This window comes from Cinclus cinclus, chromosome 8, assembly GCF_963662255.1.
Source record: "Cinclus cinclus chromosome 8, bCinCin1.1, whole genome shotgun sequence".
NCBI lineage: Eukaryota > Metazoa > Chordata > Aves > Passeriformes > Cinclidae > Cinclus > Cinclus cinclus.
In genome coordinates this window covers 29,743,136-29,768,414 of record NC_085053.1, presented here as the reverse complement: position 1 = coordinate 29,768,414, position 25,279 = coordinate 29,743,136, and the positions used below count along the sequence as shown (strand labels likewise).

The 25,279-nt window shown below is 40.2% G+C and overlaps 1 protein-coding gene across 4 annotated transcripts in view; it reads right to left on the bottom strand.

Moving 5' to 3' along the window:
• MIER1 (MIER1 transcriptional regulator) overlaps window positions 1-25,279 on the bottom strand; it is a 43,097-nt gene that overhangs the window by 16,669 nt on the left and 1,149 nt on the right. For 3 of the 4 annotated variants that reach the window (XM_062497964.1, XM_062497962.1, XM_062497961.1), the window contains exons 2-8: window positions 13,727-13,751; window positions 12,238-12,383; window positions 10,553-10,720; window positions 8,955-9,087; window positions 6,461-6,525; window positions 5,037-5,109; window positions 2,130-2,281 (exon numbers count right to left, since the gene is read on the bottom strand). In XM_062497964.1, the coding sequence (XP_062353948.1) occupies window positions 2,130-2,281; window positions 5,037-5,109; window positions 6,461-6,525; window positions 8,955-9,087; window positions 10,553-10,720; window positions 12,238-12,336 (690 nt within the window). In that variant the 5' untranslated portion in view covers window positions 12,337-12,383; window positions 13,727-13,751. The remainder of the gene's footprint in view (window positions 1-2,129; window positions 2,282-5,036; window positions 5,110-6,460; window positions 6,526-8,954; window positions 9,088-10,552; window positions 10,721-12,237; window positions 12,384-13,726; window positions 13,752-25,279) is intronic. The other variant, XM_062497963.1, reaches the window with a different exon arrangement.

The following is a 25,279-nucleotide window of genomic DNA, read 5'->3' as shown; positions in this document are numbered from 1 at the left end:
AAATTCAATTTTTTTATCAGTGCTCAATGGGAAATTCAATTTTTTAATTAATGTTTAATGGGAAAATTCAATTTTTTATTAGTGCTCAATGGGAAAAATTCAAATTTTTTATTAGTGCTCAAGGGGAAAAATTCAATTTTTTTATTAATGCTGAATGGGAAAATTCACTTTTTGATCAGTGCTCAATGGGAAATTCAAGTTTCTATTAGTGCTCAAGGGGAAAAATTCAATTTTTTATTAGTTCTGAATGGGAAAATTCACATTTTTATCAGTGCTCAGGGGGAAAAATTCACATTTTTATCAGTGCTCAATGGGAAAAATTCACATTTTTATCAGTGCTCAATGAGGAAAATTCACTTCTTTTATCAATGTGGAATGGGAAATTCAATTCTCTATTAATGTGGAATGGGAAAATTCAATTTTTTATCAGTGCTCAAGGGGAAAATTCAATTCTTTTATTAATGTGGAATGGGAAAAATTCACATTTTAATCAGTGCTCAATGGGAAAAATTCACATTTTTATCAGTGCTCAATGGGGAAAATTCACTTCTTTTATCAATGTGGAATGGGAAATTCAATTCTTTTATTAATGTGGAATGGGAAAATTCAATTTTTTATCAGTGGTCAATGGGAAAAATTCAATTTTTTATCAATGCTCAAAGAGAAAAATTCACTTCTTTTATTATTGTTAAATGGGAAAAATTAATTTTTTATCAGTGCTCAAGGGGAAAAATTCACATTTTTATCAGTGCTCAATGGGAAAATTCAATTCTTTTATTAATGTTAAATGGGAAAATTAAATTTTTTATTAGTGGTCAATGGGAAAAATTCAATTTTTTAATTAATGCTGAATGGGAAAATTCACTTTTTGATCAGTGCTCAATGGGAAATTCAAGTTTCTATTAGTGCTCAAGGGGAAAAATTCAATTTTTTATTAGTTCTGAATGGGAAAATTCACATTTTTATTAGTGCTCAATGGGAAAATTCAATTTTTTATCAGTGCTCACAGGGAAAATTCACTTTTTTTATCAATGCTCACAGGGAAAATTCAATTTTTTTATCATTGCTGAAAAGGAAAATTTTGTATTTTTTTCTCACTGCTGAATGGAAAAATTCACTTTTTTATCATTTCTGAAAAGGAAAAATTCAATTTTTTATTGCTGAAAAGGAAAATTCACATTTTTATCATTTCTGAGAAGAAAATTCACATTTTTTATCAGCTCTGAAAGGAAAAATTAAATTTTTTTATTATTGCTGAAAGGAAAAATTCACATTTTTTATTATTGCTGAAAGGAAAAATTCACAATTTTTATTATTTCTGAGAGGAAAATTTCACATTTTCATCAATTCTGAAAAGGAAAATTCACATTTTTTATCATTTCTGAAAGGAAAAATTCAATTTTTTATCATTTCTTCATGAAAGGAAAAATTCACATTTTTCATCCATTACTTACATTTATAAAACTGATTAAATTTTTTTAAATTTTTATTCCACTACACCCATTTATAAAACCGAGAGAATTTTTATTTAACTATTTCATCCACCACGCACATTTATAAAATTAATGAAAATTGAAAAATTCTTCCATGCACCTCACCCATTTATCAAATTTACTGGGATTTTTATTTCCCTTTTCCATGCACCTCACCCATTTATCAAATTTACTGGGATTTTTATTTCCCTTTTCCATGCACCTCACCCATTTATCAAATTTACTGGGATTTTTATTTCCCTTTTCCATGCACCTCACCCATTTATCAAATTTACTGGGATTTTTATTTCCCTTTTCCATGCACCTCACCCATTTATCAAATTTACTGGGATTTTTATTTCCCTTTTCCATGCACCTCACCCATTTATCAAATTTATTGGGATTTTTATTTCCCTTTTCCATGCACCTCACCCATTTATCAAATTTATTGGGATTTTTATTTCCCTTTTCCATGCACCTCACCCATTTATCAAATTTATTGGGATTTTTATTTCCCTTTTCCATGCACCTCACCCATTTATCAAATTTATTGGGATTTTTATTTCCCTTTTTTTTCCCCTTTTCCCTTTTCCCTTTTCCCTTCCCTCCCCTCCCCTTTCCCCTCCCTTCCCTTGGAACATGGCTCCCGTTCCGTACCTGCTCGTTGTCCTTGACGTGCGATCCCTCGGGAATGGCGTCCAGGCCCCTCTCGCGTCCCGAGCGCCGCGAGGCCTCGCGCAGGAACTCGGCCACTCGGTCCTCGGCTAAACCAGCTGGGCTCCAGAGCAGCTGGTCCTCGTTCTCGTACACTGCGCCGTGAGGGAACACTCCCATCAATCAATGAGTTAATCAATCCATCCATCAATCAATGAGTTAATCCATCCATCCATCCATCCATCCATCCATCCATCCATCCATCCATCAATCCATCAATCAAATCGTTCTCGTACACTGCGCCGTGAGGGAACACTCCCATCAATCAATGAGTTAATCAATCCATCCATCAATCAATGAGTTAATCAATCCATCCATCCATCCATCCATCCATCCATCCATCCATCCATCCATCAATCCATCAATCAAATCGTTCTCGTACACTGCGCCGTGAGGGAACACTCCCATCAATCAATGAGTTAATCAATCCATCCATCAATCAATGAGTTAATCCATCCATCCATCCATCCATCAATCCATCAATCAATCAATCAATCAAATCATTCTCGTACACTGCGCCGTGAGGGAACACACCCATCAATCAATGAGTTAATCAATCCATCCATCAATCAATGAGTTAATCAATCCATCCATCAATCAATCAATCAATCAATCAAATCGTTCTCATACACTGTGCCGTGAGGGAACACACCCATCAGTCAATGAGTTAATCTATCCATCCATCAATCCATCAATCAATGAGCTAATCAATCCATCCATCAATCCATCAATCCATCTATCAATCAATCAATCAAATCATTCTCGTACACTGCGCCGTGAGGGAACACTCCCATCAATCAATGAGTTAATCAATCAATCCATCAATCAATGAGTTAATCCATCCATCAATCAATCAATCAATCAATCAAATCATTGTCATACACTATGCAAGGGAAAGGGAACACACACATCAATACATCAATCAATGAATTAATCAATCAATCAATGAATTAAATCAATCAATCAATCAAGCAATCAAGTCGTTCTCCTACACTGCGGGAGGGAAAGGGAACCAAACACACATAAATACATCAATCAATGAGTTAATCAATCAACCAATCAATCAAATCATTGTCATACACTATGCAAGGGAAAGGGAACACACACATCAATACATCAATCAATGAATTAATCAATCAATCAATCAATCAATCAAATTGTTCGCCTACACTGCACCTCAATGAGAAAAAAGGAGGTAGGAGCAAGGAAAAGGAAAGAATAACGTAAATAAATAAATAAATGGAATGAATAGACGAATGAAATGAATAAATAAAATAAAATGAAGGAATTAAATAAATAAATAAAATAAAAGAAATAAAAAATGCAATTGTCCCCGTACACTGCACCGCAACAGGACACAGGGATGGCGGAGCGAGGAAAAGGAATAACAAAAAAAGAGTAACACACACAGATAAATCCATCAATGAAAGAATGAATGAAATTAATAAATAAAGGAAATACAAAAAATAAATTAAAAAAATAAATAAAATTTTAAAAAATAAATAAAATAATAATTAAGGGGTTTATTGTGTCTGATCAGCCTTTGGAAATCAAATAATCAGACTAAAATATAATAATTAAGGGGCGGGTCTCACCTCCCAATCAATACTTCCTTTATCCCTAATTAATGCAATCAAGGCCGTGTCTCCCCTCCCAATCAATCCATCGTTTATCCCCAATTAGTTCAATGAAGGCCGAGCGTCCCCTCCCAATCAATCCATCATTTATCCCCAATTAGTTCAATGAAGGCCAAGTGTCCCCTCCCAATCAATCCATCGTTTATCCCCAATTAGTTCAATGAAGGCCAAGTGTCCCCTCCCAATCAATCCATCGTTTATCCCCAATTAGTTCAATGAAGGCCAAGTGTCCCCTCCCAATCAATCCATCGTTTATCCCCAGTTTGTTCAATGAAGGCCGAGTCTCCCCTCCCAATCAATCCATCGTTTATCCCCAGTTTGTTCAATGAAGGCCGAGTCTCCCCTCCCAACCAATCCATCGTTTATCCCCAATTAGTTCAATGAAGGCCAAGTGTCCCCTCCCAATCAATCCATCGTTTATCCCCAGTTTGTTCAATGAAGGCCGAGTCTCCCCTCCCAATCAATCCATCGTTTATCCCCAGTTTGTTCAATGAAGGCCGAGTCTCCCCTCCCAATCAATCCATCGTTTATCCCCAGTTTGTTCAATGAAGGCCAAGTGTCCCCTCCCAATCAATCCATCGTTTATCCCCAGTTTGTTCAATGAAGGTCATGTGTCCCCTCCCAATCAATCCATCGTTTATCCCCAGTTTGTTCAATGAAGGCCGAGTCTCCCCTCCCAATCAATCCATCGTTTATCCCCAATTAGTTCAATGAAGGCCAAGTGTCCCCTCCCAATCAATCCATCGTTTATCCCCAGTTTGTTCAATGAAGGCCAAGTGTCCCCTCCCAATCAATCCATCGTTTATCCCCAGTTTGTTCAATGAAGGTCATGTGTCCCCTCCCAACCAATCCATCGTTTATCCCCAGTTTGTTCAATGAAGGCCAAGTGTCCCCTCCCAATCAATCCATCGTTTATCCCCAATTAGTTCAATGAAGGCCGAGTCTCCCCTCCCAATCAATCCATCGTTTATCCCCAGTTTGTTCAATGAAGGCCGAGTGTCCCCTCCCAACCAATCCATCGTTTATCCCCAATTAGTTCAATGAAGGCCAAGTGTCCCCTCCCAACCAATCCATCGTTTATCCCCAGTTTGTTCAATGAAGGCCGAGTCTCCCCTCCCAACCAATCCATCGTTTATCCCCAATTAGTTCAATGAAGGCTGAGTCTCCCCTCCCAACCAATCCATCGTTTAGTTCAATGAAGGCCGTGTCTCACCTCTCTCGTTGTCGCGGTAGCCGCAGGTGCCGGCGGGGATCTCCGCCTGGAACATGGAGCCCACCATGATCTCCTGGGTGCGGAGGAGAAACGCTCTCTTTGGCGAGGGATTTGCGTGCTCAGGTGTCCCTGGCCTGGCACTGCTCTGCGTTCGGGAGGCGCGGGGACCCAAGGAATGCTCGTGGAACGCCCCGCCCCGCGCGGCTCCCTGATGCTCGTTCATTCCGTTATCATTTCCCTTCCGGGACTCTTCCGGATGGATTCCCGTGCCTGACGCTTACTTGTATGTTCGTTCCTTTCTACCGTGTTTTATTTTATATTTGGTTCTAGTAGGTATTTATACTTATTTACATTGATTTCTATTTATCTCTATTAATTTCTATTTATTAATGTACTTAGCTATATTATTTATTTAGATATTGTTTATTTATATTATTTATATTTTATACAGCTATGCATATTTTGTATTTATTTATATATTTCTATTATTTATTTTTACATACTATTTATTTATATCATTTACATATATTTATTTTGTATTATTTCTATATACTATTTATTTGTATTATTCACACACATTTATTTTTATATTATTTCTATATACTAATTTATTTCTATTATTTACATATATTTATTCTTATATTATTTCTATATACTATTTATTTATATTTTTTACACAAATGTATTTTTACATTATTTATATAAAATTATTTATTTCTATTAATGACATATATTTATTTTTATATCATTTCTATATAATTATTATTTATTTATATTATTCCCCTTTCTACATTCATTTACATCATTTATATCTATTATTTATTAGTATTTATTTATATTTGTTTATGTATTCATTTATATAATTTATATATTTATTGATATTCATTATTTACATTTATTAACTTATATTATTTATATATATTCATAGATGAATTGACATTACTTATATATATAGATTTATTAATTAATATTATTTCTATTTACACATTCATTTATTTTATTTATTTCTATATATTTATGTAATTATCTTTATTTATTTCTTTATATTATACATTAATTAATTTTATTTCGTATATATTTATTATTATTGATATATATTTATATTATTTATATTTATTTCTATATCTTTCAATGCAATTCATTTTTATATCATTATTCACTTATACTATTTAAATTATTTACATATTTATTTCTATTATTCATTTTTTATACAATTACTATTCATTTGTACTACTTATATTATTTACATATTTGTACATTTATTTACATTACTCATTTATATTATTCATATATATTATAGACATTTAATACATAATATTATATATATTAAATATTTAATTTCAAACATATTCAATATTCAATATATACATTTCAAATTTAATTATTTTTGTTTATTTCTATACTCTAACAGTTATAATATTTACCTTTTTCCAATCCTCTGAAGGAATGTAATCTTCATCTTCCTCAGACTCCTCCTCCATTTCACTGTCTGCAGGGACAATTAAAAATTCAATTAAAAATGGCCCAGCCCCCTCCTCCCTCATTAAATATTAAATTGAAAATTAAATTAAAAATTAAATTAAAAATGGCCCAGCCCTCTCCTCACTCATTAAAAATTAAATTTAAAATTAAATTAAAATGGCCCAGCCCCTCCTCTCTCAATAAATATTAAATAGAAAATTAAATTAAAAATTAAATTCGAAATGGCCCAGCCTCTCCTTCCTCATTAAACATTAAATAGAAAATTAAATTAAAAATTAAATTAAAAATGGCCCAGCCCCCTCCTCACTCATTCAAAATTAAAGTTAAAAGTAAATTAAAATGGCCCAGCCCCTCCTCCCTCATTAAATATTAAATTAAATAGAAAATTAAATTAAAAATTAAATTCAAAATGGCCCAGCCTCTCCTTCCTCATTAAATATTAAACAGAAAATTAAATTAAAAATTAAATTCAAAATGGCCCAGCCCCTCCTCCCTCATTAAAAATTAAATTGAAAATTAAATAGAAAACTAAATTAAAAATTCAATTAGAAATGGCCCAGCCCCTCCCCCCTCATTAAAAATTAAATTCAATAGAAAATTAAATTACAAATTAAATTAGAAATGGCCCAGGTGTGTTTGCACAGGGGGACAAAGCAGTGCTGAGAAATTACAGCACAATTAAACACATCCCTACATTAATTATTGAATTAATTTTGTTCTCCTTCAGCTTTCCACGAGCCCAATCTAAGTGTGTTCAAAATTAATTATAGCCTGTCAAAATTCAACTTTTAATGGTTGCAATTTCAATGGTTTCAATTTTCCAATTATTTCAATTTTCCAATTATTTCAATTTTCCAATTATTTTAATTACTCAACGATTTCAATGATTCCAATTTTTCAATTATTTCAATTTTCCAATTTTTTCAATTTTTCAGTAATTTCAATTATTTCCATTTTTCAATTATTTCTATTTTCCAATGATTTCCATTTCAATTTTTCAATGATTTCAATTTTCAATGATTTAATTTTTCAATGATTTCAGTTATTTCAATTTTTCATTGATGTCAGTTTTTCAATTAAAAAAATCTCAATGATTTCAATTTCCAATTTTTTCAATTTCTCAATGATTTCAATTATTTCAGTGATTTCTATTTTTCAATGATTTCCATTTCAATATTTCAATGAATTCCATTTTCAATTATTTCAATGAATTCAATTTGCAATGATTTCAATGATTTCAATTTTTCAATTATTTCAATGATTTCAATTTTTTCCAATGATTTCTATTTTCTCATGATTTCCCTTTCAATTTTTCAAGGATTTAAATTTTTAATGATTTCAATGATTTCATTTTTCAATTACTTCAATTATTTAGATTTTCAATTATTTCAATTTTTCAATTATTCCTATTTTTCCAAGATTTCCATTTCAACTTTTAATGATTTCTATTATTTCAATTTTTCAATGATTTCAGTTCCCAATGATTTCAATGATTTCTGTTTTTCCATTATTTCAATTCCCAATGATTTCAATTTTCCAATGATTTCAATTCCCAATTATCTCAATTTTTCAATTCTTTCAATTCCCAATGATTTCAATGATTTCAAAGATTTCTGTTTTCCCATGATTTCAATTTCAATTTTTCAATGATTTAAATTATTTCAATTTTCCAATGATTTCAATGATTTCTGTTTTCCCATAATTCCAATTTCAATTTTTCAGTGATTTAAATGGTTTCAATTTTCCAATGCTTTCAATTCCCAATCATTTCAATTTTCCAATGATTTCAATTCCCAATTATTTCAATTTTCCAATGCTTTCAATTCCCAATGATTTCAATGATTTCAAAGATTTCTGTTTTCCCATGATTTCAATTTTCCAATGGTTTCAATTCCCAATGATTTCAAAGATTTCTGTTTTCCCATTATTTCAATTCCCAATGATTTCAATTTTCCAATGATTTCAATTCCCAATTATTTCAATTTTTCAATGCTTTCAATTCCCAATGATTTCAATGATTTCAAAGATTTCTGTTTCCCCATTATTTCAATTCCCAATGATTTCAATTTTCCAATGCTTTCAATTCCCAATGATTTCAATGATTTCAAAGATTTCTGTTTTCCCATGATTTCAATTTCAATTTTCCAATGATTTCAATTTTCCAATGATTTCAATTCCCAATGATTTCAATTTTCCAGTGGTTCCACTTTCCCCTCCAACTCCATCCTCTCCTCTAAAATCACATTTCAATCCCATTCCTTCCAGCAGAGCGGCTCCATCTAAAAATCACATTTTTCCTTCTTTGCTTTCACCTTAATCCTCATCAACAGCAGCGGCACGAAGAGGGGGGGGGGGGGGGGGGGAAAAAATCTTTATTTTTCAGGGATCAAAATGCATTTTTGGCACAGAAAACTGGGATTTCTGGACTGGACTTACTGGTATCAAAATATTTACAACGTCGGGGGCGAATCGTCTCCTGGGGGTCTTGGGAAGCCACGGATGGAGCTGGGTCATCGTTGGAGGATTGGGTTTCATCTTCCTGCCCTGAGGAATCTTTGATGGTCTCCTCCTGGAAGAAAAATTAAATTAAATTAAAATTAGTCGGGGGGGGGGGAATCAGGAAAAAATAAATAATTAGCTTGGTTACGGGCTGGAGGGGATAAATGGGATTTTGGTAATTTTTTGGGGTTTTGTTTGTCGATAGATCGATATCAATTTTTTTTATTATTATTATTATTTGGGGGTTTGCTCAGGTTGAGGCACCACAGAAGAATTTGTGTGAATGTATCTTGAGGGGTTTTTTTAAGTAGGGTAAACTTAATTTTTTTGGGTTTTTTTAATTGTTGTGGTTTTTTATTGAATTTTATTACAATTGAAATTTTGGTTTGGTCTTTGAAGTTATTTTCTGGGGATTTTCAGTAAAAAGGGGAGGATTTAGATAGAAATCCATGTGAATTGAGAGATTCAATCCCACAGGAACAGCACACGGAGTCAAGATCAAAAATTCAAATAAATTCCTTTATTGGAATAAATTCCTTTATCGGAATAAATTCCTGTATCAGATTAAATTCTTGTATCAGATTAAACTCCTGTATCAGATTAAATTCTTGTATCAGATTAAATTCCTGTATCAGAATAAATTCATTTATCAGAATAAATTCCTGTGTCAGAATAAATTCCTTTATTGGAATAAATTCCTGTATCAAAATAAATTCCTGTATCAGATTAAATTCTTGTATCAGAATAAATTCCTTTATCAGAATAAATTCCTTTATCAGAATAAATTCCTTTATTACAATAAATTCCTTTATCAGAATATATTCCTGTATCAGATTAAATTCCTTTATTAGAATAAATTCCTTTATCAGAATAAATTCCTTTATTAGGATAAATTCCTGTATCAGAATAAATTCCTTTATTAGGATAAATTCCTTTATTAGAATACATTCCTGTATCAGAATATATTCCTGTATCAGATTAAATTCCTTTATCAGAATAAATTCCTGTATCAGAATAAATTCCTTTATTAGCATACATTCCTGTATCAGAATATATTCCTGTATCAGAATAAATTCCTTTATCAGAATAAATTCCTGTATCAGATTAAATTCCTTTATTAGAATAAATTCCTGTATCAGAATAAATTCCTTTATTAGCATACATTCCTGTATCAGAATATATTCCTGTATCAGAATAAATTCCTTTATCAGAATAAATTCCTGTATCAGAATAAATTCCTTTATTAGAATACATTCCTGTATCAGAATATATTCCTGTATCAGATTAAATTCCTTTATCAGAATAAATTCCTGTATCAGATTAAATTCCTTTATTAGAATAAATTCCTGTATCAGAATAAACTCCTTTATTAGGATAAATTCCTTTATTAGCATACATTCCTGTATCAGAATATATTCCTGTATCAGAATAAATTCCTTTATCAGAATAAATTCCTTTATTCCTTTATTCTGCTGCTCTGAGCAGCGGGCCTATGCAAATCGCTCATTTGCATATGCAAATCAGCTGCCCTTTACCTTGTTTTCCCCGCTGCAGCCGCTGTTGTCGTCGTTATCGACGTCATCATCATCCTCTGCCTCCTCCTCCTCCTCCTCTTCCTCCTCCTCCTCCTCCTCTTCCTGCAGGGGCACGGAGCCGTCGTAGCCGTAGCGGCTCAGCAGCTCCTGGATGGGCATGTCACTCTCCTGGGGAAAAAAAATCATTTGTTTGGGGTTTTTTTATATACAGGGTAATTAATTTGTAATCCCTGATTGATTCACAGCACATCTCCCATCCCAAAGGGAGCTCCTGGATGGGCATGTCACTGTGCTGGGGAAAAAACAACCAAAAATTGGGAATTAGCAGAGAGAATCCCACAACAATGAATCCTCCAGGGATCAGAATGCACCAAAAACTGGCCATTCCCAAAGGGAATTTTTTGCCAAAAAATTGGCAAAATCCGGAGTTTCCAATTCCAAAATCCAATTTCCAAAATTCGGCTCCTAAGGAAAATTTAGGTTGTTTTTTTTTTTTTTAACAGGATAATTAATTTCCCAATCCCTGATTGATTCACAGCACATCTCCCATCCCAAAAGGATCTCCTGGATGGACATGTCACTGTGCTGGGGAAAAAAAAAAAAAAAACAAAAATTGGGAATTCTCAGGGAAAACCCTACAGGAATTGTCCCAAAGCATCAAAAATCCACAGGGATCAGGGGCAGCTCCACCACAATTGGTCATTCCCAAAGGGAGGGACTGGGAAAATTGGGAGATTCCAAACCCAAAACTGGGACTTCCTAAAGAAAAAAATGTGTGGGGTTTTCTTCAGGATAATTAATTTCCCAATCCCTGATTGATTCACAGCACATCTCCCATCCCAAAGGGATCTCCTGGATGGACATGTCACTGTGCTGGGGAAAAAACAACCAAAAATTGGGAATTAGCAGAGTGAATCCCACAGGAATTAATCAGAATGCACCAAAAATTGGCCATTCCCAAAGGGAATTTTTTGCCAAAAAATTGGCAAAATCCGGAGTTTCCAATTCCAAATTCCAATTTCCAAAATTAGAATTTCCTAAAAAAAAAAAAAAAAAAAGTGGGTTTTTTTTATACAGGATAATTAATTTCCCAATCCCTGATTTATTCTGCAGACATAACAATTTATAATTGGAGACAATACAGAAGTGACAGCAGAACCTGGAATTAGCAGAAAATAATTAGCATTTACAGCAGAAATATTGATTAAAGGCCCTAAATTAATGAAAATAAATGTTAATTTTAATTATTGGCGTAATCATTCACTTTAAATAAAATATCTTTTTTTTCTGCATCTTCTTTTCCATGAAGATATTCCTAAATTCTCCACTAGAACAGATATTTGTATCAAAACGCATCAAAAATGTGAATTATGAGAGATTTTGCTTGAAAATAAAAATCCACGAGCACTACAACCCACCACTTTAATCAGCTGATATTTTAATTTATATTACATTTCATATTAATTCAAATGCAAATCCCACAGATGCAAAAAGCACTTCATTGATATTTGCATCCCATTTATCCCCCCCTAATTTTTTAATAAATTTATTCACTTTTTTCCCCGTCGCTTTATTATTAATTATTAATTATTCGGGGCGATTTTTTTTTTTTTAATAACTCCCTTAAAAAAAAAAAAAAAAGGGATAAAACCCTAAATATTTGAGGTGTGTTTGAGGATATTTACCCTGGTGAGATCCTCGATTTCAGCTCTGAAGTTGGGTTCTCCTTCCATCATTTCTTCCTCCTCTAACGTCCGCTCGTCGTCGAAGTCGTGCACCAACATTTCAGCAGAGGGGTCAAACTCATGGTCATCAGATCCTGCTGAACCTCCTGGGAAAACATCCCCCAAAATTATCTTTATTTCCATCACAAACTCCCAAAAATCTGAATTTTTTAGGGTTTTTTTTTTAAGTGATGCACAACGTAAAAATGCGAGCAAAAATTCAAATTATTGTTTTGTTTTCCTTTGGTTTTGTCTTGTTGTTCAGGGAAATTTCCTTTGTGTAAAACATTCCCAAAATTATCTTTATTTCCATCACAACCCCCAAAAAATCCGAATTTTTTAGGGTTATTTTTAAAGTGATGCGCGACGTAAAAACGCGAGCAAAAATTCAAATTATTGTTTTCTTTTCCTTTGTCTTTGTCTTGTTGCTCAGGGAAATTTCCTTTTGGTAAAACATTCCCCAAAATTATCTTTATTTCCATTACAACCCCCAAAAAATCCGAATTTTTTAGGGGTTTTTTTAAAGTGATGTGTGACATGGAATTGTGAGCGAAAATTCAAATTATTGCTTTCTTTTCCTTTCTTTTTGTCTTGTTGTTCAGGGAAATTTCCTTTGTGTAAAACATTCCCAAAATTATCTTTATTTCCATCACAACCATCAAAAAATGGAATTTGAATTTTTCCCCCCAATTTTTAATCCCAACCCTGTTCATATTTTTTTTATTTTCTCCTGATTTTTAATCTCAACTCTGCTCAAATTTTCCCCAATTTTTAATCCCAACTCTGCTCATTTTTCCCTCTCTTTTTAATCCCAACCCTGTTCATATTTCCCCCTTTTCAGATTTTTAATCCCAACCCTGCTCAAATTTTCCCAAAATTTTTAATCCCAACTCTGCTCATTTTCCCCCCCATTTTTAATCCCAACCCCGCTCAAATTTCCTCTTTTCTCCTCATTTTTAATCCTAAATCTGCTCGAATTTTCCCCAAAATTTTTAATCCCACTCAACTCTGCTCAAATTTTCTTTTCTCCCAGTTTTTAATCCCAACCCTGCTCACATTTTCCCCTTTTTCTCCCAGTTTTTAATCCCAACCCTGCTCACATTTTCCCCTTTTTCTCCCAGTTTTTAATCCCAACCCTGCTCACATTTTCCCCTTTTTCTCCCAGTTTTTAATCCCAACCCTGCTCACATTTTCCCACTTTTTCTCCCAGTTTTTAATCCCAACCCTGCTTATATCTCACCCCTTTTTCCATGGACAATTTAAATTCCATTTTCCAAACCTTGCCCCCACTCAGGGTGTGACTCCAAGATTTAATTATGAAGCAATTAATTATTTCTCTGAAAGAAATATAAACCTCAAGAGGCAACAACAATCCAGTTTAAGGAACTCCTGGAAAGTTTTTGCACTCATGGGAATACCAAAACCTTTGGAAACTATTAAAAATATTTACCTGGGCTTGAAGACTCAACCGAAGGCTATTTAAAAAATTAAAAAAAAAAAAGAAAAAAAAAAGGAAAATTATTTTTGTGATGTTGAGCCTGCATAAATCAAATTATTCAGCTGATACAGAACAACTCACTGCAGAAAAATCTATTTCTAAATAATAATTCTATTTATAAATAAAGCACCAAGGTAAATAGTATTTTAATTTTAGCTGTGGTCCAAGTCCAGGGATAAATCCCCTCTTCCACCACCCAGGGATATCCCACATTCCACTGCCAGTGAGTCCCAGTTCAGGGGGAATTTTTCTTCCATTTGAAGCTGAGCACAAATTCCCTGCTCTCCTTCAATCCCAGGACACACTTTTTAAAGAAATCCCAAACCATAATAAGAATTCCTTACAGAATAAAGAAAACCAAAATCAATTTAATCTTCATCTCCAATGAGGCTGCGAGGGTAAAACCCCCAAAATAAATATTCCTTTTTGAGCTAAAGAAAATGAGATTTCCCCAATAATCCATTTACCAGAGCCCCTTTTTGACCCCAAATTTGTTTGTTTTTTTTTTTTATGACCTCCACAAATTCTTTCATCAAATCCTGGTTTTTCCCTTTGCCAATCTTCAGCCTCCTGGGGGGAAATTTGCATGTCAGCCATTCAAAGTTCATTTGTTTTGCTAATTAAAGCAAATGTTTCCACTCTTTTTCAGGCACACCGTGATGAAGTGTTTAGTTCCAAGCTAGGAAAATTGAGCTTTTCCCCTGTGGAAATAATGTGAAAAAATGGTGGAAAATCGAGTTTTTCCCTGTGGAAAAATTGAGAGTGGAAAAATGGTGGTAAATCGAGTTTTTCCCTGTCACCTCCTGCAAGCTCACATATATTGTTAGATTCATTAATATATAATGCTGTCCTCAAGGAAAAAAATTGGATTTTCTAAAGGATTTTCCTTCTCCTTGCCTCCTTCTCAACTCAGTGATGCAGCAAAGCCAAATCTAAAATAGCAAAAATTCTTAATTTGAAGTTCTTTAATATCAACAGCTCCTCAAAGTGAGAAGAAAGAGATTTTCTTGGGGAATAATTTCACTTACACATCTGCCTCCCTTCTGTGGGAGTCTCCACTATATAAATGAACTCAAAATGTGCCCAGAAAAAGGAAAATACAGAATATAAAAATGGAATTCCTTGCCAGCATCCCATCCAAATCTCTCTCCAGCTCTCCTGGAAGCCCTCAGGATTTCCAGAGAAATTCTTATTTAGTGGCTAAACACCACAAACTTTTATTTTTTTTTTTTTTTTTTTTTGCAGATCGTTGCACAACTCCAGGAGGGGAAGTTTTGCTAATCACTACAACCCCCCCCCAAAAAAAAAAAAAAAAGTCTTTATTTGCAAAGACTATCTTAAACAAATTCCAGAGTCCAGCATTACTGATGTGGAGCTGAATATCAGGATCAGCCAGCAAGGACTGGTCTTTATTTGATGTTTTGTTTGCCTGATAAACCTGGGTAATTAACAGAATGCAATATGCAATCATTAATACCAATTTTAAAAGTCTTAATGCGTTTATTGCAGCAATCACAGGTTGGAAACCAAATAAATTCAATCTTCCCAGGTCAGGAAAAAAAAACCAAACCTGGAGACCACTCTTTTTTTTTTTTTCATGGATGAGCATCCCTGGAAGTGCCCAAAACCAGGGGGAGGTGACATTTGGGAACATGGATTAGGGGAGGTGACATTTGGGAACATGGATTAGTGGTGCTGCTGACTGATGGGATGGACTCAATGATTCTTAAAAAGTCTTTTCCAACCTTAATTCCATGAGGAAAAATTATTCCAGAAGTGACTCTGCCCTCCAAGGAACAGAGCTGGATTGAAAGGCCTGAGGAGAATTTATTCTGAGGGATGAAAGATTTTCCTTAGTAAACAATAAATTCTGCAAAACCAACCTTAGAATTCCTCTTCAATTAAAATTATTAAAGCTTCAGCTCTGATGGAACTCCAGGGATAAATCTCCTTTTCCACAGCCCAGGGATATCCCACTGCCAGTGAGTCCCAGTTTAGGAGAAATGATTCCCATTTGAAGCTGAGCACAAATTCCTGTTCTTTTTTAATTCAGGGACACTTCTAAAGGCATCCCAAACCACAATGAGAATTCCTCACGGAATGAAGGTAGAACCATTACTTAAAGCCACCAAAATGTGCTTTTATTGGGAGCCTTTTACTCGAATTAACACTCATTTCACAAAAAAAAACAAACAAAAACAAAACAAAACAAAACAAAACAAAACAAAAAAAAAAAAAAAAACAAAAAAAAAAACACCAAAACAAACTCTTTCCAAAATGTCGCCCGCTGCCCTGGATAATTTTTGATGCAGCAGAGGAGCTTGGAGATGTCAGCTGGAGAGCAGTTTATGGGTTTCTAAATCAGCAGTGCCAGTCGTGACTCGGAGCTGCTCCATGGGGAATTGTGGCTGGGCCATGAACCAAGGGGCACGTTCAGCTCAGCTCCCACCTGGGAAGGGAAGCTCTGGGAGCCAGAAGGGACCACCGGGACACACAGCAGGGATAACAGGAGCTCAGGAGCCACGGCTCCAAAAGCAGCTCTGGCTCTCTGCCCCCTCTGCCAAGCCCTGGCACATCTGCCCCACCTGGGGGATCCTCCTGCCCCACCTGGGGGATCCTCCTGCCCCGCCTGGGGGATCCTCCTGCCCCACCTGGGGATCCTCCTGCCCCACCTGGGGATCCTCCTGACCCACCTGGGGATCCTCCTGCCCCACCTGGGGATCCTCCTGACCCACCTGGGGGATCCTCCTGCCCCGCCTGGGGATCCTCCTGCCCCACCTGGGGGATCCTCCTGCCCCGCCTGGGGGATCCTCCTGCCCCCCCTTGGGGATCCTCCTGCCCCACCTGGGGATTCTCCTGCCCCCCCTGGGGGATCCTCCTGCCCCACCTGGGGGATCCTCCTGCCCCACCTGGGGGATCCTCCTGCCCCGCCTGGGGGATCCTCCTGACCCACCTGGGGATCCTCCTGCCCCACCTGGGGATCCTCCTGCCCCACCTGGGGATCCTCCTGACCCACCTGGGGATCCTCCTGCCCCACCGGGGGGATCCTCCTGCCCCACCTGGGGGATCCTCCTGCCCCGCCTGGGGGATCCTCCTGACCCACCTGGGGATCCTCCTGCCCCACCTGGGGGATCCTCCTGACCCCCCTGGGGATCCTCCTGCCCCCCCTGGGGATCCTCCTGCCCCCCCTGGGGATCCTCCTGCCCCACCTGGGGATCCTCCTGACCCACCTGGGGGATCCTCCTGCCCCGCCTGGGGGATCCTCCTGCCCCTCCTGGGGGATCCTCCTGCCCCCCCTGGGGATCCTCCTGCCCCACTGGGGGGATCCTCCTGACCCCCCTGGGGATCCTCCTGCCCCCCCTGGGGATCCTCCTGCCCCCCCTGGGGATCCTCCTGCCCCACCTGGGGATCCTCCTGACCCACCTGGGGGATCCTCCTGCCCCGCCTGGGGATCCTCCTGCCCCACCGGGGGGATCCTCCTGCCCCACCGGGGGGATCCTCCTGCCCCGCCTGGGGGATCCTCCTGCCCCGCCTGGGGGATCCTCCTGACCCCCCTGGGGATCCTCCTGCCCCCCCTTGGGGATCCTCCTGCCCCACCGGGGGGATCCTCCTGCCCCACCTGGGGGATCCTCCTGCCCCCCCTGGGGATCCTCCTGCCCCACCTGGGGATCCTCCTGCCCCCCCTGGGGATCCTCCTGCCCCTCCTGGGGGATCCTCCTGCCCCCCCTGGGGATCCTCCTGCCCCACCTGGGGATCCTCCTGCCCCACCGGGGGGATTCTCCAGCCTGCATTTCCTGCCTTTATGAGCTCCTGGCCATTTCCTGCTTCCCTTTCCAGCTGATCTTCAGGAATGCCCAGCCGCTGCCACAAGCAGCTCCCTGACCTCACGCCACCAAGGCTGTCCCAGCCCCATCCCCAAAAGAGGACTGGCACGGCTTTTCCAGCCTCTCCATGGCTTCATCCAGTGCCAGAGGTGACACTGAGGCTGGACACGTGGGAATAAAGAGCTGGAAAATCCTTCGGTGCCAGTGTGGCAGCACGGAAGGTGAAGGAGCAGCCTCTGCTAGAAGAGTTGCTGCAGACAATGCCTGCAAGGCTTGCTGGGTCCCATTCCGTGCCTCCCAGTGATGGTGGCTCTGGCCCAGGGGACAACAGATGGAAATTCCCTGGCACTGGTGAAGGATCGTATGGCTGCATTGGACAGATCCTCATGGCTAAGGGTAACAGGAATTCTTGGGAAAAGGCCACTCCTGTCCTTCATGGATCTTCATTTTCTGCTCAGCCATTCCCGGGGAAGCACAAAGAACTTTTTGCTTCAAGGGTACTCGTGGGGATAAAGAGCTGCTAGGTATCAAAGGATAATGGGATCCAAGGCCCGGGAGAGAAAAATACAGAGGAAACCACGGGATACTGACAATGCACAGGGAATCCACACTGCACCTGTTCTGGAACTGCACCTGCAGCAAAGGTAACGCTGAACCGTGTGCTGTGAGCTCCAAGGAGTGAAAAAATCATCCAGGAACTCCTAATGAGGAAAACTCAGTGACCAGGGACTGTGCTGCACGGATGCACTGAGGAGAAGCCTTGTTAATGCTCCAGAGCATCCCGGAGGAGACCCCAGCCCTGAGGGGGAAAGGGAACAAACCCCATGGAAAGAGAAACAGGAGAGACACTGAGCCCCAAGCCACCAGCACTGCAGGAATGCCACTCTTTTATTCCAGGGGTGTCTTCAGGAATCTCAGGAAAGACTTCCCAAGGGCTTCCCAAGGTTAGGGACACTGACAGCAAAAACCAGCCAGATCACATCCAATGTATCTCCAACGTGTATCCAAAAGGGTGTGGAACAGAGGGGACAGATCCCATCCCACACATTCCCTGGATGTGGAACAGAGGGGACAGATCCCATCCCACACATTCCCTGGATGTGGAACAGAGGGGACAGATCCCATCCCACACATTCCCTGGATGTGGAACAGAGGGGACAGATCCCATCCCACACATTCCCAGTTTTTGGATATGGAACACAAGGACTGACATTGTCCAGTGTCCTTCAGACCCCCGTGAGTGCCACCAGGAGAAGCCAGCACAGATGTGTCCCACACATCAACATCTCCCTGGACTTTGGGATCTGTGATCCCATCATTTGGGATGGAAATGAGCCCATCCCACTGAGCTGGCACTGTGACAGTTTATTTAATGCACCCAGCCTGCAGGAGGCACCAGTTTATTCCAGGCAGTTCCCAGTGCTGCACGCTGGCGGGAGATGGCCAGGTCTTATCCCAGCACCTGGAATGGACTGGGATATCCACTGAGCTTTCTCTCTTTCCCCTGCAGCCAAAACACCTGAACAGGAGGGACTGGACACTGCACAGTTCCACTTCTACCCACAAAACTGCTGGCTTTGCTGACACCTTTCGCACTGTTTAACAGAACTGGTGAATAATGAAACATCTTAAAATTTGCAGAGTAATCTGCAAATACACATCCTGTCCAAACTGACTCAGTTATCTTTAACAGCTCTTCAAGTGTTACATAAAACAGTTAAAAACTAGAATTAAATGCTCTTTATATTGATAGCAATACGCCTGAGAAGCCCATCAATTTGTTCAGGTCTTGACCTCTGCAACAGGAAAATATCCCAAAGTTATATAAACTCTCCTGTGAGTTGAGCCTGGAGGGAAGAACTGGGTAAAACAGGGAATAACATCTTTTATTCCAGAGGGAATGTGTCCCTTCCCATAAGAGGAAGGCTACAGTCCCAGCCTGCCCCTCTCTGTGTGTTGTGTCACAAATTAACTTATATTAAAATATTAAAAAAGTAAATAGCAACATACTGAAGCAAGGAAAAAAGAAAAAAACAAAACCCTTCTGGTCCTCTGTCTCCAGTTCTACACGTGAACATTTGCACAGCCCAAAGTGCAGTGACATTCCTCAAATGGAAGCCCTCACATCTGCAGATTTTTACTTTTTTTATGTCGGCGGATGCATAAGAAAATTCCTGTCCTTGCAGAAGACAAGGACCAAGTGCAATGTGTGAACTCTCCGATCCCAAATGTGAACATCAAAAGCCTTGAAGCTTCTCCCTCAGCAGAGCTGCCCTGGCTTGGCCATTCCCTTCTGAGCCTTGATCCCTGTACCAGGAAGAGTTTTCCCCAGTGTTTTTCCTTGGAAGTTTTCAACACTAGGCTGGAGACAGCCCTGAGCAAGCCTGGGAGACCTCAGAGCAGAGAAGGTCAGACCAGAGACCTGCTGAGCTCCCTTCCACCCCAAATCATCCCATAATTCTGAGTGTGGACATTTCTGACAGAGCTGGGGGTGCTCAGCCTGGAGAAGAGACCTTAAATCCCATCCCTGCCCTGGCAGGGACACCTCCCACTGTCCCAGGCTGCTCCAGCCTGGCCTTGGGCACTGCCAGGGATCCAGGGGCAGCCCCAGCTGCTCTGGGAATTCCATCCCAGGGCCTGCCCACCCTCAGAGCCAGGAATTCCTTCCCAGTATCCACCTAAACCCCCCCCCCCCCAACTTTCAGCTTCCAGCCATTCCCTGTGTCCTGTCCCTCCATCCCTGTCCCCAGTCCCTCTCCAGCTCTCCTGGAGCCCCTTCAGGCCCTGCCAGGGGCTCTGAGGTGGGCACAGGGCAGGACAGAGGGGTGACAGTGACATCAGAGTGCCAGGACAGCAGCTGATCCCCCTTGGATCCCTGCTTGAAGGACTCAGGTCCATCCCAGCCTGGAATTCCCTCCCAAGGGGAGCTCAGAGCTCTGCTTGTCCTGCAGTTCTGGGGGTGCCGAGTCCCAGCACGGACAGGGAACTTGAGGATGCTGGAAACAGGTTCTGCCCGAGGTCCCAGAGCAGAACCACCAGGCAGGGATTTTCCCAAGGGATTGGGTCCCTGGGGAATGCTGGAGGGACAGGACATGATGCTCCCTGAAATGTCACCAGGAGCACTTCCCATGCCAAGAGAATTATGGAGCACCACAGCACAGGCAGTCAGAACTCCCTGAAGCACACAATTCACACTTCCCCGTTTCCTCCTGATTTTCACTCCAGCATCTTCCTTAACTTCTTGCAACAATCTAAAATGCTGTGCTAAGGAAACTGGGATTCTGTGGAGTGGTTGGATCCAGCTACAGAATTCCAGAAGAAAGCAGCCACAGTTGTATGGCAGGCAGCACAAGGAAACATTCCTCTGGACAATTTGTGACGTGAATGGATTAGGAGGGAAATATTAATGCAGCCCGGGGCTCCTGGCCAGGAAAAGGCTCAAAAAGAAACAACTTTACAACAATTCCAGCCTCTGCCTAAATCCCTCTGCTGTCCAGCAAGGATTGGAAGTCTTGACTGGAAGCCCACAAATACCAATGTTTTATCACATGTAAAAAATAGAAAAACCCTTCTATTATGGAACCCGCAAAAAAAAATTAAAAAAGAAAAAACAAAAATCAAACACAAAACAAAAAAACAAACCCCAAAACCCCCAAAAAACCAAAGCAAACAAACAAACAAAACCTTAAAAAAAAACAAACAAAACAAAAAACCCCTCAAAACCCTTCAATTATGACAAAATAAGTCAAGGACCACCCTTTTTTAAGATTGGAAAGAGCAGAGTGCCACTGTATTCCCTGCAATTCCCTTGAGGGATTTTACTCCCTCACCAAGGAAGGGAAAAACCAGAATTCCCAGCTCTGCATTAGGCTCACTGATACCTCAGTGCAGAATTCTGCAAACACTGCTCAAAATGACACAAAACCCCCCAACTGGTTACAGCTAAGATCAAAGCAGGAAAAGCACGAGTGACTGATGTCAATCCCACATTTTAACTGGGATTTAGATCACTGGGAAACCCGGATTTAATCTATTTTGACCTTGTTCTGTATCCAGGAGCTCCTCAAAAACTCTGACTGTTCAAACACCTCATCAGTGACTGTGTGAACTTTGCTGCTGCCTCCTGCTACACCTCAGCTCAATAAAAATATTAAGAATGTGAAAAGGTTACTAAGAACAGTTATCAGATCATGTACTCCTTCAGCATTCTGTCCTGAAGCTGTTTCAAGACACAAATCAGAAAGCATTGTTCAAAATATGAAAGCAGAATTCAGTGATGTTCCCAAAGTTTAAAATTCTTCAGCTGAAAGAAGTAGAACATTGAAGAAAAGGGAAATTTTTCCAGACAATGGGAATTTATGGATGACTTCTTAAAGCATACCAAGTTAATAAGCTAATTTTTTGGTTGAAACAACTGAACTTTCAGAGACTGAAAAATATGCAAGTGCACTCAAAGAAATTAGGGTGAGATATTTAATTGCCCACTGACATCACAAGAGAGCTCCTGCTCCTTCCCATACTTCCCAAAAACCATAGAATACCAATCCAGACTTTGAACCCCTCAGAAATTCACTCTGCAGAAGCAAAACTTTGAGTTCTTATTTCAGCAAGTCAGAAAATTGAGGAACCTCAGAGGTTCTGGGTGAGAAGCACAAGGAGCTGCTCAGCTGCCTGCTGCAGGTTTGGGAGAAACAGGAATTACCTTCAGCCACGGGGAAGGGAATCATGGAATCCTTGAGGTCATCCAGTCCAACCACTCCCAGCACTGCCAAGGCCACCCCGCGTCCCCAAGTGCCACATCCACAGGGATGTTAAACCCCTCCAGGAATGGGGATACCTGGGCAGCTGTGCCAGCCCTTTCCAGGAGGAATTTTCCCAAAAATCCACGCAGACCCTCCCCTGGCTCAGCCTGAGGCTGTTCCCTCTGCTCCTGTCCCTCTTCCTGGGAGCAGATCCCAAATCCCCCTGGCTGTCCTCTCCTGCCAGGGACTTGTGCAGAGCCACAAGGATTTGCTGCTCCTGCTGCCCCATTCCCATTCCAGCTCCTGTGGGATCTTTCCCTGCTTGCCCTGCAGGAAGCTTTTAGGTTCTCAGCCAGAGGTGGAGCAACTCCTGGAAGTTCAGGGCCATCACACAAAAGCAGGAGCAGGATCTCCCCTTTCAGACCACCTCAAGCATAACTAAACCAGCCTGCAGGTAATTCCAAGCTATGCCAACCAAAAATCAGGGATATTTAGTATTTAGCCCCCAATGTTCCCACCTCCCCTCTGACCACACATGCAGCAACCGTAGTGCTCCTCCTAATTCACTGAAGAACAACAAAAAAACCCCCAATCCTCATCTTTTTCCCTTTAATTTTGCATGCTCAGTGTCCTGGCAAGTGCCTGTAGCAATCTGAGTGGTGCATTCCTTCAGGGAACAAAAGGAACAGCAGGAATTGAGCACTTCTGGAAATGCAGCAGGTACTGAGCTGCTCTGTTCAACACAAAAGTCTGACCCCAGCTCTTCCAGGTTTGGGATCAGAAGATCTCATTCTCTCACTTACATTTCACTCCAATGTTATAAAGGCTGAATTAACAAAAACTATTCTCTTTCAGCTGCTAATCAAGCTTTTCAGGCCCAATCTTTTCTTCTCAGGAGGCATTAAAATACTTATTCTGGAGAAAAATCTGTGTGTATCAGCGTTCCCTCCACCAAAACCACCCCGTAAGCAGCTTACTGCAGGATATTGTAACAGTCACAAAGCTTCAGCTGATCTTAAGTTAAGAGATATTTTCTTTCCAGTTTATGCCTGGAACAAACTTCTGACATGTTGGAATATGAGGAATCGTGTAAAAGTAAAAAGAACCCTAACAGAGGTTATTAATCTCAAATTTTATATATATTCAACATGTTTTTTTCCCTTTGTCAGTCCTGTATTCAAATCACTTCTGCAAAAGTGAAGCAGCACTTTTGGTGAATTTAGTTTCACTTTCTGGCCTCCAGCCCTGCTTTCTGAAGAGCCTTCCTGTGCTACTCAACAAGTTTCAGAGCTACACTGGGCTTTGAGGGTTGTGTCTGATTCTCTGCAAAACAACATTTTAGGATTGCTGCTGAGGGAAGGATGAGCTCCTGTGCATCCCTTCAGAACAAGGTTTGCTGGGAGAGAAGGATGGCAGAGAACCATCACCTTCCCATCCATGTTTTGATCATCTGCAGCTCCTCCAGGCGGGCGGTTGACACCAGAGCTACGAGGAAATGCCATGCTAAGGAGAATTCCCACTCTGTTCCCTAAATTCATAAAATCCTGGGATGGTTTGGGCTGGAAGGAACCCTAAAGACCATCCAGTTCCAACTCTGCCATGAGCAGGGACACAAACTGAGCCGGGAACTGTATCCAGGACGCTGCAAGGGGTTAAATCACTCAGAGGACTAATTTATTGAAATGATTACTGTTTCTCCATGCAGATGCCTGGGAATGAACTCGAGGTGCTGCTGCTCCTGAACTCATCCAGGGATGGATCAAACACTGGCCCTGGCCCTTCACCTTAAAACAGGAACAGGATTTCACCTCCAAGAAAGCAAAGCTGAGAACCCCTGTTCCTCTCTGAGACTGACACACAGCAAACAGAACAACATCCACAAAGGGAAAAGCCCAGAGTGGCCAGCTCCAGGTCCGGGTGGGATTCCCCATCCCGGTGGGATTTCCCTGCCCCGGGCAGCACAAACCCCCAGCCCTCGGGGCTGGCACTGCTGTGACGTGGATGTAGGAAGTGACCACAGCTCAGCCCCACTGGATACTGGGATTATCACAGGATACTGGGGCTAATTAATGAAATAAATCAACAAAAACTCCGGACAAACACCCCAATCACTCCGATGCCCACAGCAAAGGCCCCGCTGTTTCTCTCTCCAGCTTTGGGGAAGGCAGGAATTTAATACCCACATTTATTTTTTTGGGATCAGACCTGTCATTCCCTCTCGAGATACAAAACCACCCAGGCAGGTTCTTAGAATTTCTAAGATTAGCTCAGGACGTGTTGTCCCAACAACAGGAAGACTGCTCCATTAAAGTTTGGGTTTGGGAGGAAAAGAGAAAATAATTTAAGGAAAAATCCCCATATACTCAGGAATTTCAAGAGAAGAAGCTTCATCTGTAAAATCTAATCTTGACACTTCCAGCTTGCCCTGGAAGCAACACCTGTCCCACAGACTTTACCTTCCCAAAGCATATTTTCAGATTTTCGTTTCCAGCACATTTGTCAGTACTATTGGAGCAGCAAACAGCCCCGAGATTGGGATCGGGGATAATTCGAGGAAAACTTAATGGATTATCCATTCATCAGTCCCAATTCCTCTCCTAAAAGGGAAAGAGCTGATCCTATTGGGATGGGCAAAGACAACCCCCACCAACCCAACACTGCCATAAAAAGGCTTTTTTTCCCCCGTTTCCCCATTATTTCCCTATCATTATCATATTACAGCCCCATTCTATCCCACAACATAACTCCCATTATCCCCAAACAACCCCCCCACCCCCCGCGAATCCTGGGAATTCCACGAGAGAGCTCTCCCTGCCGGGACATCGCGCTACCTTTTAAGCAATTCCTCTTTGTTGTAACGACTACAAAAAAGATATTTAAAAGAAATAAAGCGACGTTTTAGCATATGCGAGCCTATAAAAACCGGGAGGCGCCGCGCT